Source organism: Netta rufina, assembly GCF_964035555.1.
Source record: "Netta rufina genome assembly, chromosome: 1".
Classification (NCBI taxonomy): Eukaryota; Metazoa; Chordata; class Aves; order Anseriformes; family Anatidae; genus Netta; species Netta rufina.
Window position 1 is genome coordinate 26,250,424 of NC_140123.1, and position 15,005 is coordinate 26,265,428.

At 38.6% G+C, this 15,005-nt stretch overlaps 1 protein-coding gene across 1 annotated transcript in view; it reads right to left on the minus strand.

The window, feature by feature from the left end:
- Positions 1-4,057: 4,057 nt before the first annotated feature.
- TRPC4 (transient receptor potential cation channel subfamily C member 4) overlaps positions 4,058-15,005 on the minus strand; it is a gene marked incomplete at both ends in the record, with an annotated part of 99,669 nt that continues 88,721 nt past the window's right edge. The window contains 3 exons of the mRNA XM_084296704.1: positions 4,058-4,774; positions 7,156-7,245; positions 10,061-10,102. Of these exons, the coding sequence (XP_084152830.1) occupies positions 4,058-4,774; positions 7,156-7,245; positions 10,061-10,102 (849 nt within the window). The remainder of the gene's footprint in view (positions 4,775-7,155; positions 7,246-10,060; positions 10,103-15,005) is intronic.

Consider the following 15,005-nt stretch of genomic DNA (forward strand, 5'->3'; position numbering starts at 1 on the left):
AATAAAAACAGCTGAAATATTTCATGAGTATAAACATTTCAGAACTATATTTAACAACAACAGAGGATTTGATTGATTTAGGATGACAATTATGTGATGGGGCGACTTGTAAAAAAACTGAAGTATATTGTAGGACTGGTTTGCTACGGTCCTATGTTCATGAAGGTGAAAGACTGAAACTTGTTGTTTAATATAAAGAAGAGCCTTCTCTGCTGCATTCTTTTAAACTCATACAAGAAGGTAACTCTCAAGTATTAGATCAGTGGTTACTGAACTTGATTTGATGTTGTTCAATGTGTTCAATTCCTTTTCATATCTGGAGGGTTCAGACTCATCCTTAACTCTGGTGATTTATTTTGGAGCACACCCAACTACTTAACTATGGACTGTCTCAGAGGATCTCTAATCTGCTCTTGCTACAGTGGCTGTAGGGTTCAAAACTAAAGCTAGTCAAAGAGCTGAAACATGGAGAGGTAAGATTTTTAGCCTAGAGGTTAAAAGTACTTCTGTGGGAGGAAGAAACTCCAGGTTCCAGTCCCTGCCCCAAGAACAGCTTACTGGTATTATCAACCCATAGTTTGATGTGGAAGACACAAAGTCTTTTGAATAAGGGTCAAAACTGAGGAATTCTGTTTCCCAGGTAAATGTACAAGATTGCTATTATTACATTTAATATTACTAGTAATAATTATTACCATTGCCATTACTAATACTCTTTTATGAGGTTGCCCTACTCAGCAAAGGTGTTGGATTCTTTTAAGAGACTTTAAAATGAAAATGGATTATAATCTTCTCCAATTTATGTCTCTACATTCCCATAAAAAAGTCTTGATACCAGATAGAAACAAATATTTTGAACTGGAAGCAAAAATGCATTGCCTCACCACCCTCTTTAAGCATATGGCTCACCTATTTTCTCTTTCTTGTTACCTCCCTCACTATTTTCCCTACATTTCCATACCAGAATCTAATTGCTTATTGAAATCTAGAGAGGAAAAGGGGTGTTATGGCCTGGAATACATATATATAGTAGAATTTGAGATGGACATATAATTGTTTCTTCATGTCTTTTGTCTACAATATATGTATGTGAGGTAACTATGCAGAAATTATCCTGAAAATTGGTTCAAGGATTCTCTGAAGGAAGACATTCTTGTTTCAAGCATTCCTTTTAAGAACTTTTTGGTGCCCATACACCCAAATTTCATTGCCTTTTATACCTCTCAACAATTACAGTTATGATGAAGATACACGTTGTCCTGAAAGTAGACACTACTTATTCACAGAAAACTTCAGATTAGGAAAGTCATCGTAGGATGAGAAGGTGGAACTCTTCACAGTTCCTGTCTACTTGGGGCAAGCAATGCTCATGGACAGAAAATGTAGCCACATTTCACAGACTCATAAGTTCCAATTCTGCCATGATTACAGTAAAATTGCAGATGCCAGTTTGTGCCATTGCACTCAAGCTGCACTCTACATTCCCATAGGGAGAAATCTCCTGTACTGAGATCCTTCTCTTTTACAATTTTTTAACAGTTGTAGTCACCATCATTTGTCATTAACAAAGAACCTGTAGAGTCATTATGGTACTAATGCATTTTTCATTTGTTGTGATGGAAGAGGAAATCATTTACAATGACACCTATGCTATGGTTTCACTCATCTGTGCCCTGTTCTATATGTCTATAAAACATCAGTGCTTGGCATGGATACTTTTCTCTGTGTTATGTTAGACTGCAAAAGATCAGGCAACCAGATGAGTTAATCATCCCAATTCAAATGGGCAGAATGGCAAGATGCCAAAGGGAGAAGTAGAAAGGAAAAAAAAGTTTCTAAAAGCTCATGGGAAATTAATCCAGTATCTTTGGGTAGCTGCATCTCTGGAGTAGCAAATTTTAGCATCCCAAATGGTTGTACAGGCCTTAATAAAATATGATGTAAATGTTATATGAAATCAGTGATGGTAAAAGACTGTTAACTGGGATATAGAGAAGATTGTGACGAAAGCTACATGGGACACATTGACTTTATGTCATTCTTAGCACAAATGTTACAGAAGAAAAGAGAACTCTCTAAAAGAGTTGACCTGGTAAAAATGATATGAAGTTATTCCACCATTATTATTATTATTATTATTATTTATTTCTTGTTATGCTTGTAATAATTCAAGTGCTTTCCAAACAGAAAAGCTTCAGGCCCTGCCCCAAGGAGCTCACAATCTAAAGGTGGATAAGGGGAGAGATGAGGAGAAGAGGTTCACAGAGCATTCAAGAGGCCAAGGTGGAAATCAACCATAACTTAGTAATCAAATGTGATGTGAACACAGTGTTGCAAAGCCATACAAACTATTTCCCAATTACTTGTCCATTTTTGTTCAACTAATTCACTCCTAGGTCCCATGGCACAGGTACACGTACAGGAAGGAAGCTCTCAATATATGAACTCAGAGAGAGTAGTACACGTGTAAAGCAGAGCAGGAAAACACACCCAAATGTATAGCAATGAGAGGAGGTTAGTCTGAATTTTCAAAACTCAGTAAAGTACAAGCATAGTTTAGGTACAGAATGCACCTAAAGGCTTTAGGTCATGTCCTACATGGTGAGAGTTAATGTCATGGATTCCATCTGTTTTGTCCTCATTTTCTTCTTGTTTTATATTTATAGGGATATGTTATGTAAGTGTACTCTATGCATCTGCACATCCCTTAATACAGGGTAAAATGAACTTCGAAATCTATTATAGTAGGGCTAGGGAAGTTCAGAATGAAATGACCACACTGAAGTGGTATATTCATGTTTCCATGGGAGAAGAAGGATGGTGCTGGGAGCTCAAGGGTGGTCTTTCTTAGGTCAGTTGTAAACTTATTATTTTTAATAATGTATGACACCAGTCACTGATTAAAAAGCAACAGACTGTTTAATTTTAAAAATACTGTTTTTGACTAAGACAATAAGTCACTCCGTTAAGAAAAATACTATTATGTTATCTTTATACATTTAAATGTCTAAATATTTTTTTTATAAAACCTCCAATCAGTTTCTCCCAAACTCTGAAGTTGTCGAAGAAACTCTCCTAAGTTTTGCCTTTAAAAACTTCTCAGCAAATTGTCATGTCCTCCCAAGTACTCAGGGGATCCTTGTATGCTTGTTTATTCCTGAAGTATCTTTCTCTTCGCAAATACTAGTGTATTGTGAAGGCAAAAGCTAATAAGCAGTTAAACATTAAAGTGCATAGGTTGTCCACATTTGGAAAAATAAATGGTTGAAGAAGCAGTAGCTGTTGTGATTACGGATTCCTGAGGAGTAATCCGTCATCAAATTTTAGCAAGCCACAAATATTTCTTTTACCATAAGAAACATTTTTACAGTCTTCAGATCCTGCAAAATGCATTCCTAACATTGGTATCAGGAAGGTAATAGTCCTCTTCCTGGGTGGGAGAAGATGTAATTGAATAATCAAATAGACTGATCATTCATAATTTACAGGTATTCATATTCCTTCAATAAATAAAAGAATATACTTTATATTTTGTTTCTTCATAGATTTTGAAGCAAATCAACTTTCTAGCAATTTAAATAAATGATTCTAATAGCTTGACATGAATTATGTTGACAGGAACCACTTATGATAATGATGTTGTCCAGAATCTTTTAAGAACCTACAAAGTTAAATAAAGGCTTACAAGTCTCTTAAGCTACTTTTTATTTGCATAGAAAAATATTTATCATAGGAGTCAACTATCATATGAGAGAAATTGCATTTGTTGTAATTGAAAAAGATAGCTAAAAAGTTTCTGTGGGTTATTGCAACAGTACAAGAATACAAGATGCTTCCATTTATTAAAAAATGTAAAACAAATTGTGAAAGCTAAAGCAGGCTACAAAACAGAAGGTCCCTTTATTATCTTTCTCTTGACTACTATGTTACAAGATCATGTGCCACAGTTGAGTACTATAAAGTGTAATTCTGCATTTGCTAATATGTTCTTAAAACATTGCCCCCCAAAAGCACTATGCAAAATATATATATTTGTAAATGCTTCTTCCTGTAAGCATCACAACCTTGTTATCACATAGTCACCCTGATCAATTGTTTCCTGTTTCCCATCACAGTCAATGCTAATGTCCAACTCCTTGTCCTGCTGATCCTGTGGTGTGGCTGGTTCAGAGTTGTGTAACTCCGTTTTCTCTGTTTCTAAAGCACAAATACTTCCCTCATCCTGCGAATCTGAAGTGTCGCTGTTATTTTGTGACTCAGCTAACATGCACTTTTCATCAGGACTTTGGGTGTTTACTTCACAGTTCATGGTCAGCTCTCCCTCTTCCAGTTCATCAGCTTTCTCACATTGTTCTTCTGCTTGTTGACGGGAAACTTCTTCAGAAACGGTGTATATTTTATTTGTACTTTGCTCCACAGAGTTTGTTTTTGACCGTCTGTGAAATAACCCAAAATTTTTTATGTCTGTTACAAAATTCACACGTTTTTGTTTCTCTTTAGAAGACTCTGATACCATCATTGCTGAGCCATTGCTTACGTTATGTGCTTCAGAGGCAATAGTGGCTGATCTTGGGTGAATCATTGTAGTTATGTCAAAAAGGCTAAAAGCCTTTTTCTTTCCTTTCTTGTTTCCCTCACTCTCACTCTTTTCTTCAGTTTCTGACAGAGATGCTGCATCTTTGTTCATTTTTGGAGTATGCAAATTAGAAAGCTTGCTTCCTTTTAGTAGACCCAGGACTTCAAAACGAAAGCTGGAAATATCTTGTTTTAACTCCTAAAAATGAGGAAGAAAGATGAAACATCAAAGGATGAACACTAATTTAACTTTTCATCTTGTAATTAAAAAAAAAAAAAAAAAAGAAAAAAAAAGAAAAAAGAAGTCAGTTATGGTAGGGATAAAGAAGTTAGTTATGGTAGGGATAAATAAGAAGCCTCATCATCTGGACAATACCTGAGATCTTCGAGGTGCTTTGCATACTCTGTCTAATGGATCTTCCAGGTGAGGCAAAATAGTGATAATCAATGTTATCAGGGGAATCTTCAAAGGAAATGTACTTTGGCCTAGCACGGAAATCATCAACAGTGGTGGAGGAAGGAGCAAGGATAACTTAAACACCTGCAGGACAGTGTTGTCCCATCATCATAATGGCCTTATGACCAGATGTTAACACTATCCCCAATATACAGACACACACAAAGAGGCATAAAGAATCACTGAATGGTTTAGGTTGGAAGGGACCTCCGGAAATCATCTGGATCAACCACCCTGCTCAAGCAGGAACACCCATAACAGGTTGCCCAGATCCACATCCAGGTGGCTTTTGAAAATCTCCAAGGAGGGAGATTCCACAACTTGTCTAAGAAACCTGGGCCGGTGCTTATCCACCTGCACAGCACAGAAGAGCTTCTTGATGTTCAGAGGGAGCCTCCTGTGTGCCATTTTGTGCCTACCCTCTTGTCCTCGCACTGGTCACCACTGGAAAGAGCCTGGCTCCAACCTCTTTGCACCTTTCCTTCAGGGATTTATAGACATTGATGAGATCCCTCCTAGCCTCCTCTTCTCCAGGCTGAAGGTCCCAGCTTTCTCAGCCTCTCCTCTTCAGAGAGGTGCTCCAGTCCCATGAGAATCTGGGTGGACCTCCGTTGGACTCTCTCCAGTATATCCAGGTCTCCCTTGTACTGGGGGGCCCAGAATTGAACCCAGCACTCCAAGTGCAGCCTCAACAGTGCTGAGCAAAGGGGAAGAATCACCTCTCTGTACATGCTGGCAATACTTCTCATAAGGCAGCCCAGGAGACCAATGGCTTTCTTAGTGGAAAGGGCATGTTGCCGACTCATATTCAACTTGGTATCCACCAGGACCCCCAGCTCCTTTTCAGCAGAGCTCCTTTCTATCTGGGTAGCTCCCAGCTGGTGACTGGGGTCATTCCTCCACATGTGCAGGACTCTGTACTTCTCCTTGTTGAACTTCATGGGGTTTCTGTCAAGTCTGTCAAGGTCCCTATTAATGGCAGCATGATCCTTTGGTTATCAGCCATTCCCCCCAGTTTCATATCATCTTAATTTCTTGAGGGTGTATTCTACCCCATTGTCTAGATTTTTAATGAAACTATTAGACAGGACTAGAACCAGTATTGACCCCTGAGGAACTCCACTCATTACTGGCCTCCAATCAGACTTTGTACATTGACAACTTCCTTCTGGGTCTAGCAGTTCACCCATTTTTTTATCCACCTTGCTCTTTGCTCATAGAACCTGTACTTCTACAGCTTCTCTGTGAGGATCTTATGGGGAACATACGTGCTTGCTTCCCTATGAGTAGCGTGCAGGAACTGCAGGTAGGACTTTGTGCGTTTCTCCTAAATGTTGGGCAGCTGTCAGGTAAGTCAAGAGCTAATCATTGCAGACTACTTTCTGCCAGTGCATCCTCTATTTCTTAAAGACCTGTATTAGGTGAAAACTCCTTGCCTTTACAAAATGCCTATTTCTCCTCATTTTTTGTAGAGGAATATTAGAGCAGCTAGCTCAGGCTCCAACTGTATCTTCTTCTTGTCAAAGCTGAGACTGATGGATATAATTTTGGATATTTGAAGGTAGAGGCACTAATAGTAACAAAATGTTTGATGCTAGAAATACACAGTGATTAATGTAAAAGTTGTGGTACATATGGACCTGTTCATTTAATCTTTCAGATAAAACAGATTTTAATAGTTAACTCCTTATTTAAGTTTTCCATCTATTAAGCCTGAACATCCCCAGCTCTCTCAACCTTTCTTCATAGGAGAGGTGCTCCAGACCACTGATCTGGACCTGTTCTAGCATATCTGCACCCTTCTCTGTACTGGGGGCCCCAGAATAGGATGCGATACTCCAAGTGGGGCCTCACAAGAGCAGAGTAGAGGGGGACAATCCCCTCCCTTCACTTGCTGGCCACTCCTCTGTTGATGCAGCCTGGGATCCAGTTGGCCTTCTGGACTGCAAGCACGCAGTGCACACACACGCAGTGCTCCAGGTGGAATCTCACAAGAGCAGAGTGGAAGGGAACGATCACATCCCTCGCCATGCTGGTTATGCTTCTTTAATGCAGTCCAGGATACAGTTAGCTTTTGGGGCTGCAAGTGCAAAACATGCATGAACACATAATTAAATACATACCTTAAAATTTTCTTCTGTCAGTCCTTCCTCAGTTTTGGCATCTCTTATCATTGCTGCAACATATCTCTTAACCAGGTTTCTCATAACTTCCTAAAAATGTAAAATATTGTGTTAGTTTTCTTGGTAATAGTTACTAAATCTACACTCACTGTGTCTTCTTGCGTTTAAGGAACATGACAAAAAAATGTATAAACCTTTGATCTGGTTAAAAATTTGTCCTGCTTTTCAATTGAAAGAGGTGATAATTAATTATCCTAAGAATGGCTGCTTTGGCTTTGATCAAAGGTATGCCTCATGCTAGTAACGTCTTCTCTGACAGTGAGCAGTTGCTGATGCCTCATGAGAAGTATAAGTCTAGGGCAATTGTATAATGTTTTTTTTACAGCTATACTCTCTCAAGCCTCCTGCAATCTGAGATTCAGGGACTTCTTGAATCAGAAATGTTAGTTTTATGTTTAATGGTCCATGAGAGGTTTTCCCCATGGGTTTTGAACTCATGTAAACTTTCAGCATCCACAAATTCTCTCCTGATGAATTCCACAGTATAGATAGACTAAAACCTAGATATAAACCAAAGTATAGATAGAATAATCCTTGTGGGGTTTTGCTTATTTTTAATCTTCTCTCTGATAGTTTCCAGTGTTGCCTTCTACTTCTAAGAATTTTAAATTTATTTAGGTTGGAATAAATGTCTGGAGGCAGCCTGATCCAGCTGCCCCATTCCAAGCAGGGCTATCTCTGAAGTTGTATCAGGTTGCTCAGGTCCAGTTAAGTGCTGAACAACTCCCAGGCTAGAGATGCTGCAGCCTCCCTGAGCAATTTTTTTTCCAGTTCTTTACCACCCACATCGTGATAATGATTTTCTTTACAGAATTTCCCTTGTGGAACTAGTGTCCATTGACTCCTGTTCTGTTGCTATGTTCCTCCAAGAAAAATCTGGCTTCCATTTCTCTCTAACCAACATTGTGATATTGGAGATAGCAATAAGCATGCCTCTGCCTCCCCCCCCCCCCCCCCCAAACCTACTCCAGGCTAAAAAAACATGGATCCCAGCTTCTCCTTTTAGGTCAGCCCTCTAACCTTGTTGGTGGCCCTTTGCTGATTTCCTTCCAGTTTGATGCATCTTTCTTGCAGCAGGGGGCCCAAAACAGGACACAGTGCTCCAGATACAGACTTACAAGTGTGGGCTGGAGGAGAATAATCACTTCTCTCAAAGTGCTGCCTACAGCCTTATTAATGAAGCCTAGTACTTGTCTGGTATTTAGTTTGAGGATAGATGGTAAAGAGCTGCTCTGTGTTCATCTTCTCCATGATTTTATAGATCCCTGTTGTACTCTCTACAGCTGTCTCTTTTTCAGGTTGGAAAGTCCTGGTTTACTCAGTCATTTCCCATATGGAATCTATTCATTACCAAATTTATAAGTGTACAGCCCACATCTTGGTGAACTTGCACCCCTTTTAACAGAATGAAAATTGAAAATAAATCTGAAAATTCCTTATGCTACAATAATCTCAAAAAATCCAGACTCTGAAGCAGGAAGGATGGAGAACAGTTTACAGGGCATCTAGGGAAAGGGATTATTAAGGAACAAGGAGGTGTCTATGGGAGAACAGAACTGGGGATAGAGAGAGATGGAGAGCTGACTCTGATGGAGCATGTCAGTTAGCTGCACATATGGACTTGGTTAATCCCAGAAGGGAGGTGGAACTATCTTTTTGTTTTGTTTTGTTTTGTTCTGTTCTGTTTTGTTTTGTTTTGTTTTTTAAAGGGAAGTGTCAATCTGCCGGAGGGTAGGAAGACCTTGCAGAGGGACCTGGACAAGTTGGATCAATGGGCAGAGGCCAACAGGATGATGTTAAACATAGCTAATTGCCATGTCCTACACTTTGGTCACAACACCATGAAATGCTACAGGCTTGGGGCAGAGTGGCTAGAAGACTGTGCAGAGGAAAATGTTTTGGAGTTTTGGTCAATGCTCAACTGAACATGAGTCAGCAGTGTGCCCAGGTGGGTAAGAAGGCCACAGGCATTCTGGCTTGTGTCAGGAATAGTGTGGCCAGCAGGGCCAGGGAAGTGGTCGTCCCCTTGTGCTCTGCTCTGGTGAGGCTGCATCTTAAGTGCTGTGTTCAGTTTTGGGCCCCTCACTACAAGAAGGACATCAAGACCCTGGAGCATGTCCAGAGAAGGACTACAAAGCTGGTGAAGGGCCCAGAGCACAAGTCCTATGAGAAGCAGCTGATGAAACTCAGGTTGTTTAGTCCAGAGAAGAGGAAGCTCAGGGGAGACCTTATTGCTCTCTACAACTTCCTGAAAGGAAGGTATGGAAAGCTGGGGGTCAGCCTCTTCTTGCAGATAACCAGTGACAGGACTAGAGTGAATAGCCTCAAGTTGAACCAGGGGAGGTTCAGGTTGCAAATGAGGAAATATTTCTTCTCAGAAAGAGCAGTCAGGCATTGGGATGCGTTGCCCAGGGAGGTGGTGGCATCACCATCCCTAAGGGTGTTCAAGGAAAGGTTGGACACGGTGCTTAGGGACATGGTTTAGTGGGTGACATTGGTAGTAAGGGGATGGTTGGACCAGATGATTTTGGAGGTCTTTTCCAACCTTAATGATTCAGTGATTCTACGTTACAGTGGATAAAATACTAGTCAGCATACTGTGGCATTAGGAAATATCATTTTGCACCCCAAGAGAAGAAAATTCTATATTTCAAATGCTCTTTCAAGACAAAATGTACTATCCTTTTGCTTTTTTTTTTTTTTCTTTCTTTCTTTCTCTTTTTTATTTTTTTTTCCCTTTGGTATTTTTCTCTGCTTTCTTGTGAAAATTTTCCCTTTCTCCTCCTGACACTTTTTCACAGCCATAGAAAAACAATTACAAAAAAAAAAACACATGGACCTTTACCTGGTACTGATGATGTCTTCTCAGATTGTCAGCTGCACGCCTCTGGAAGAAAACAAAAAACAAAAACCAAAAAAAAACAAAAACAAAACAAAACAAACAAACAAACAAACAAAAAAACACAAACAAACATGAATCTCTATCTGGTAGAAAAATATATCATGGCAAAACAGCAGGTTTGTGCAGTCTGTGGGGTATCTAACAACCTGAGAGATGGTTCAATGGTTCAATGTCTGCTGAAAAACTGCAACATTAGAGTGAATCCTGTCATTAGCTTTACAGAAGGGAGTATGTCGTCACTGGAGAGGCAAAGTTGATTTTCTACATTTTCTTGTGTGGTGCTAGAATTGGCATTGGTGTGGATGTGGTGGAGCAGCGAGGTCTCTGCTTGCAAAGCTTTGAAGTCACAGATCTGAGATAGAAGATGTGATTATGTCACTCATTTGCGCAAATTGAAGGATATTTTACTGAACTGAGAAGAGCTTGACATATACAAGGTGTTACCTACGGCTGTCTCCTTACATCTCATTTAGGATACAGCTATCCACAGCCTGCAATATAAAACCATTTTTAAAAGAAAATTCCCTGCTTAGTTCTTTGTTAAAAAGCCACATGATACATAAAGAAGTATGAAAGACAGAAACTTAGCTTTGTGATAGAAAGTTCTGTGTTAATAAGGAAGGAGGGTATAAGGGATAGCAATTATGAGGAGGAACAGCAAAAAGAAGCTTAGCAGAATGAAAATAGAGTATAGGCTTCAAGAAAATGTTGCATTAGATTATGCTGCTATATCGAGGGGGAGTCCAGAAGAAGATGGTGAAAAAGAGCCTTGAATTACTCAACATACTCAGTATGTTGAGGACATACTGAGTAACATTTCTTTTTATTTTCTACCTTAATTATCCCCAGCTGGTGGAAGAGAGTCATATAGTTTTTACTTGGCTTCTTATATCTGCTGCTGGTGAGAAAAGTAGGTGTCTGACCACTAACCATATTTCTACAAAACAGAACACTTAGAGTATCTTAAAACAGGATAAAATGGCATCCATGAGACTCAATAAAATTGATCTCAGTTGCATAATGAGCCAGGCACAACAAGGTATTTTGTCATCTTCTGTTACTTGAAACTGATTGGCAATTTATTTATGATTAATAATTTCCCTGTTTGGGAATAGTTTCCATTTTATTATTGATTTCGTTTTGTAATTAATTTGAGAGATGCAGTACCTGTGTGGTTAGGGTTGGCAAAAGAGAATATACATGTAAAGGGGAAAGCCATGATTTCCAAACTGCTCAGATACCATGAGTTTGTACATAAACATTTTGCTTTCAAAGTTTTTTCCATATGGTGTTTCTGCATCTTATATCACATCCAAAGGCAAGATGGATGCGATTCCTCATATTTAAGGAGGGAGGGATGGGAGTCTGTGTCCACTGCTGGGGCTGAAGGGGACAAGGTAGCTATGGGAAAGGTAATACCCTCCCAACACCTATTTTAAAGCAGATTTAATTTTCAGATTTTTTTGCAGTTGACCACACGATGGAGGTATTTCATTCCTGCTGAGAGAGCACAAGGGAAATCTGAGGCTGTACAAGAGCTTTCCACAACTGCTCTGACTCACAGGCAAAGGAAAAAGAACACCTTAAGGTGTAAGTGAAACAAATTTCAGTTCAGGTAACCCTCTTAAACTCCTATAAATAAAACAAATGCTAACTCTTGCCTTGAAGGCTACTTTCTACAGTTGCTGTCTGCTCTGCTTTATTTTACAGTTAAAAGTAATCCATTACTCTAAGAAGCTGAAAGAGAATGCATTTAAGGGTGTATTTGCATACACATAGACACAGCATAAGGGAATATGCATACACCTACACTATCAAAGTTATTAACCACATCAGTTCATTATCTCTGGTTTAAATGCTCAGATTCAGTCCCCAGATCATAATCTCCTTTTGCTTCCTTGTCAAAGTGGAACGAATCTTTAAATAAATATGTCTGAAAATCAAATTACTCCCCAAAATTGATATTTAATTGATACAAAAAATGATATTGACACTTCTTTTCTTTATTTAGTTTATAATTAGCTGGCTTTTCTCTACTTGGTCATAGTCTAACCTGTCACTGTTCACAATTTGTTTCAAGGAACTGCTGTGCTGTGTGCAAGAAGAATTGTTGAAAAGTATGGCTGACAAAGGGTTAAACGTTAAATCTGATTGAAAAATAGCAACAAGGGAAGAAACAGTTTTGTGATGGAGATATTGTATGAGATGGCGAAATAAAAAGAAATGTTTTATCACTTCCCAAAGGGGGCCCCTAATACGTTTTATGAAGCTTTAACAGCACTTTACTGGCATTGACAATCATTTTGGTCTTCCTGTATATGGCATTGCTAGTAATTTGTACTTTTTTTGGAAGAAAAATTTCTTTAGCAGTTAAAAAAAAAGTCAAATTAGTTCTTTTGATGTGATTTATCAAAATTATATCCTTTATAAAATATGAATTCAAATTTCACATCTATCTTTGACCTCAAACTGCTTGGTGATAAAGGTCCAGAAAACGTAATGATTATCTGAAGTCATAAAAAATATTCCTCATCTGGAATTGAAACATTACAGTGGTACAGGGGAAAGAACTTATTTGTGTCTTCAGAAAGGTTTCCCTGTGAGATGGTGGTCTTTGGTTATACAACATATATGTTCCAGATTAGTGATTTCCATTCCAGGTGGAAAGTGGTTTGTTTTTGCCCTAGTTTTCAGCAAGACACATTTCAAGGAAAATACAAAACAGTTGTATTGACTGAGGACTTGCATCATTTTCCACTTGGAGAAAGAAGGCTAAGAGAATGCGAAAGAAGATTTTCTCTGACAAATGCTTATCACTGTAATGTAGATCGCTTGAAAAAATGGCAAGAAAATCAGGATAGCTAGGGGAAAAAAAAAAAAAAAAAAGTAGCTATTTATCTAAACATTAGATGCGCAAAAAATACTGAAGGTATGTCTGGCAAGTCCTTTCAATTTTATCCTCTGAAATTCTTGAAATTATAGATAAAAACTTTTTGGTGACTGATCAGACACAAAGTGAAATATAATTTGAGGAAAACAGTACAATTTATTCCAGCGGGCTTGGGGTTTCTTTTCTTACATCTCTTCTCTTTAGAAATATCAATAGATTTCAGATGACCAACAGGAGTATATCAATAGATTTCAGATGACCAACAGGAGTAACCTTGAGACACCCAAAGGGTAGTCAGGAAAACTTCAGCCTGATCAACGGAATTGAATTACCATTCTAGCTTTTGCAAAGGCGAGCTGAAAAAGTTGGCAGAACTGCTATATATAGCTTTAAGAGCAGCACACACTGTTATTTCAGAGTTTTGAGTGTAGGAGATACTTTGTAATAAAAGCTAAAGAGAATGCTGCGTACCTGGGATATGTCAAAATGACAAAATAAAAATGTGCTGAAATCTGAAAAGGCAGAAGATCTCTGTCTGATTAATAGCATGTTGAAGTGCTAGTGAATCATGTGTGAGCATACTGTCCTTCCTGTACTGAGGAAGCCAGTTGTAGTTGTGGCTAAAGATCATGCCATCAACATGGCTGGGCAGCCTGTGGAGAAAGATACTGTTCTTTGAAAAAGCTCCACTTGACTCCACTGCCCACCTCTTCATCTGTCCCGGTACAAAAAAAAGGATGCTAGAAACAGAACTGACAGTCAAGGAGAATAAAAGTCATCATCTCTCTTCAAAGGCTCCTCACTTCCATGCAGACCCTCTTATTTCCCATGATAGCTTTTCTGTAAGTAGCACTGTAGACGGTCCTCCCAAGCAATCATGACAAAGGTATCTCTACTGACATTTTTTGTGTGTGAGCCACATAAATCTTTTCACTGGGTGCTGCTGTAAATTATGCTGACCCTAAAACCTTTCTTTACAAGTTCTACCTACGTATAATTTTTCAAGCGCTTTTTTCTTTATGTATATGTATTAAATCTAACATTACATATATAATCCAACAATACACTGTGTATATATATATATTCTTTATATATATTTATCTTTATATAATCTATATATACTATACATATATATACACACAGAGCAGATTGTTGGTGACACATTTATACCTCCTTGATTCCTTTTAGCTCTTGATTGATGCTTTTTTATGCAGATCTTATGCCTGATCCTTGAAAAATGCTGGCTTTAACATGACACCTATATTCTGTCTATCATTTGTTTTTTACCCTGTAGCACTGACTCAGCCTTTGGATGCTCACTATTGTTTTTCCTACTGGAAAACACCACAGTATGCCACTGCTGATCACAGCTTCCTAATAGCAAAGTTAGCATACAGAAATTTCAGGAAAAAAATGTTTTCAGATCTGACTTCTGCATCACAGACAACCTGGCATTCATACATCTATTTAGCTGATGTAAGAAAATGAGCCTGAAATGGAGTCAAGTGCATTTTTCCCCACTACTGATCACAAAAAAAAAAAAAAAAAAAGATATCAGAGTTCATAATACAAGACTCAGTGAAGAGAAATATTTCCCAAAAAAGCTTATCTTGTAGATCTGAGGCAGAAATTCCAGTGAGCTGGAGTCAGAGAGCTGTCAGCTGAAGTCTTCAAACAAAAGGCAGTGATAACTCTTCATTTCCCTTTGTTTGTAAAGGTATAAAGTTTCTAAATTTAATTTTTGGTACAGTTTGTTGGGACAACTGAAAGAGTTCTGGGAACACAAGGCTGAGCTGTGGGTGATATAGGTGATGATAATAAGTTGTTCAAAATCAGAAAACAGTGCACTTCTCCAGGACAAACTCTGAAATCATGAAAATGTGCCCATTTTTTCTTTAACGACTTAATCTCTTTATTGGAGAAAATCCACTTAACAGTGTCTGCTTTACATCTGCCCAGACAGTGTGTAGAACTGAATGATGGAGTGAGTGGCTCTCA